This window comes from Parasteatoda tepidariorum, chromosome 2 (genome assembly GCF_982258835.1).
Source record: "Parasteatoda tepidariorum strain Cologne lab strain chromosome 2, Ptep-v5.0, whole genome shotgun sequence".
In the NCBI taxonomy this organism is placed as follows: domain Eukaryota; kingdom Metazoa; phylum Arthropoda; class Arachnida; order Araneae; family Theridiidae; genus Parasteatoda; species Parasteatoda tepidariorum.
Genome location: NC_141756.1, coordinates 22,800,305 through 22,803,979, shown reverse-complemented (window position 1 = coordinate 22,803,979; position 3,675 = coordinate 22,800,305). Strand labels below are relative to the sequence as shown.

At 30.2% G+C, this 3,675-nt stretch overlaps 1 protein-coding gene across 1 annotated transcript; it reads left to right on the top strand.

The window, feature by feature from the left end:
• Window positions 1-1,494: 1,494 nt before the first annotated feature.
• LOC147814839 (zinc finger protein 346-like) lies at window positions 1,495-2,153 on the top strand. Its single transcript, XM_087156986.1, has one exon. It carries the CDS (start codon window positions 1,630-1,632, stop codon window positions 2,068-2,070), a length of 441 nt encoding a protein of 146 aa, XP_087013112.1. The 5' UTR covers window positions 1,495-1,629; the 3' UTR covers window positions 2,071-2,153.
• The last annotated feature ends 1,522 nt before the right edge of the window (window positions 2,154-3,675 follow it).

The window sequence follows — 3,675 nt, the reverse complement described above, 5'->3', positions numbered from 1 at the left end:
AAGCTGGTATATTCTGAGTTTTGGAACTGACTCTATGCAGAGAGTTTTGAAATCACCGCTTTTAATATGCACTTTTAGAATCCTTATCAAACATTAATAAAAGTTTACAATTGATTGTAACAAATAAATTTATGAGCTATGAAAAGAAATCTATCTTCTTCTTCGTTAGCAGTACAGCCTAGTGCAGGCCAAGGCTTTCTCAATTAGTTGTTTCCAGGCTTTGAGCTAGATTTCTCCACCTGTTTATTCTCAACAATTTTAAGTCCTTCTCAACTCTGTTCAACCATCTTGTAGCTGGTCTCCCTCTTCTTCTAGTTCCTTCAATTTTCTAAAAAGTAAGTTTTTTAACTAGGTCCAAATCTTGCCCCACACATCTGATCCTGTAGGTCTTAATAACCCTCAAAATATTAGGCGATCTATATTTATTGTATATCTCATGATTATATAAACTTCTCCAAATATTATTTTCCTTAACTGCTCCAAAAATTGACCGAAGTAATTTTCTTCTTCAAAAATGGGTAATCTGTTTTCTTTTGTTTTATTAATTGCCCAGGTCTCGCTACCATATAGAATAATTGGTTTAATTAAGGTTTTGTATAAATTTACTTTTGAACCAATGACTGGAGAGGAGTTTCGATTTTAATTGGTTTCTCAGACCAAAGTTGCACTTAATAACCATCAAAAGTCTGTTCCTAACTTCAACCCTTATCTCATTTTTGTTGGTAACAAGAGTACCTAGATACGAAAACAAATCCATCAAAACGTAATATTTCGGGAGAAAAGCAGAATTAAAGGTTTTAAAAGATTAAAGTGAGATAAGGACAAAATCTAACAGGAATTAAAAGGTAATTATTCGAAACTCCTGCGTTTCGAATAATTAGTTACAGTTAATTAATTACAGTTTACTGCGGCAATCAAACAAGTTTTTCAATCTCTCCTTCTTCAATGCTTATTTGTCAAATTTCGATAGCGTTTTAGTTTTTCGTTTATGATTCCCATATTAATTATTAGTAATTAATTTTTTAATTATATATTTAATTATATATTAATGTATTTCCCCATTGTCTAAAAATGTAGACTTCATTTTTGATAAACATTCTAAAACACACTATAATAGCTCAGTGTTTTTGGAGCACTTGATATTAATTTTTTTTTAAGAAGTAGATAACTTTTTAGTTTTAAGTTATTAAGTATTTTTTTGGGGAAGAAACTGATACAAACTTTTTTGAGGACAATTATCATCCATGCCCCCACGGTTATAAAATAAAATAAAAAAAACCTTGGTTTACAATTAGATTTCCTTGTCACACATGTTACAGGATTCTGTGGCTTGTAAACAAGCAGTTTTTTTTTAATATTTACAGAAGAGAAATGAAATTTTCTTAATATGTGGCTTATCACTCTTTTACCACAGCTATCTCTAATCATTGAACCACTTTCATTCTGATTTAATCTATAGACAAAGGTTTTTTTTTCTTTCAGAGTTCGCCTTTTCAGTTGGACTGGAGGCAGAAATTTTGAAATTCTAATCGAGACTCAGCAACATTTGTGCATCGGAGAAAGAATCCCGATAAAATCTTTCTACACAAATAATACCACTCGTTGCCATACCATACACCACAAATCACGATGCAGCAGTCACCAACCGTTCGCAATTCAATTTGCAAAGTTTGCAATATGGAGTTTAACGGTCCAGAACCTTACAAACAACATATGGCTAGTGCTCGACATCATAGAAATACATCAGCTGTTTCTAAAAATGCTGAGCTTGGTGCAAAACCAAAAGTTGGAGAGCAATTAAATAATGTTTTCAAGTGCAATACTTGTGATAAAACATTCAACGGACCTCTTCCTTATAACGAGCATTTGAGGAGTAAAGCTCATAAGAGAACAGAGCACGCAATAAAAGTGATGAATGTAAAAGTTAAAAATACTGATATAGTTGAACATTTTGGACAGTACTTCTGCGATATATGCAATATCTATTGCAATGGTGCTGTACCTTATGAGCAGCACCAAAATAGTAAGGCTCATCGAAATAAGCTCACTCAGAGAGAAGCCAAATACTGAGAAAACAATCATAATTCATACTGGTGGAACATAGAAACCAATAAGGATAGAAATTGTAACTACTTCCTTAAAATTACCTAGAATAAGAATATATCTTAAGAAGTTGTTTCAAAACTGTTCCAATTAGATTGACGAAAAAGGCGCAGTATTTTTATGAAATTAGAAGTAATAATAAACTATTACCACCAATTTTTAATGATAAATAAAATCTGAATAATAAATAGCTTTGATCTCCCTAAACGTTTTTAGAAGTGCGGACCGTCCTGTCATTCCTTTGACCCCTATAAATGCTCCCTCTTTGCCCTTTTTTATAAAAATATGCTCTTCCATCCCTTAAAAATACTTTTTTTTAAAATTCATATTCCATTTTTAAGAAAAATTAATTAACTGCTAAAAATAAGAATTATACGCAAAAATTATCTGTGTTTATAGGTTTAATTCTGATTACTATTACAAATATTTACTTTATTAGGATTATTCTCAACTGGTTAAATTTTTATAAGTTTTTCTTTTTTTCACGAGGCTATATTAATAAATTTTTTAAGTGTTTTCAATTTTAAAACTATTTTTTAAATAAATAACTTTTTTTTTAAAGAAAAGAAAATGCTTATTTTAGAATAATTTTCATTATAAATTCTAGAAAAAATCTTTTTTAGCTTTTTATCAAAAAGCATTTTTCTTTACTTTACTTTTTTATTCATAAAAAAAAGGGCAGAGATTGTCTCATAGCATTACTTTAATTATTATTTTTAAACTACAAATTTTTCTCTTATTTAAGTATAATGAGTGAAAATTACTTTTTGAAATATAAGCATAAAATAGTATGCGATGGTTAAAAATTGCTGAGAATCAAATTCAGTTATTACATGATACTGCGCATTTTGATAAATTTTTAGGGTGTTAAGTGAGTGAACTTTCGAAATTCTAATTGCACTTTTCTGTGAGGAAGCATCCAGCCTTTTTTTATTCCTAGGGACATATCTGAAATACTAACCATAAGCAAAATTTACGAATGCATTCTGAAAATTAACTAAAATCAAATATTGAACAAATAATGTATCAGTTGAAATAACGAATAATTTTAAACATCATCGAGTTTTGTTTTGATGACGTCACCGTGAATGACCGAAATCAAGAGAATGTCAACTTTCACCGGTGAATGTCAACATTCACATAGTCGCTTTGGTGAATGTTCGATATATTTGTTATATCCGATTTGATATTAATTTCTTCGTTGATATTATTATATTTATTCGACACATTAATATCTGCTGAGGTTAGATTAGGAGAAACATCAGTGTACAGAGAACCGGTTAAATGTATATTGGATACTTGACCTTAAAAAAAACATTGATGTAGGGCATACCGAGCAAATGTATACCGGGTAGTGGCAATTAACTAGATCTAGTATATACATCGGACATTTACCAAAGCGACTATGTGATTGCAAACATTCACCGATGGAAGTCAACAACCACCAATTTCGATCATTCACAGTAACATATACAGGTGATTATCAAAATAATGGAAACACTTGTGAATCAAAGGGACATTTAAGAATTCGCTTCATAAACATTAAAATATAATCTTAGCGACCAGTTTTTT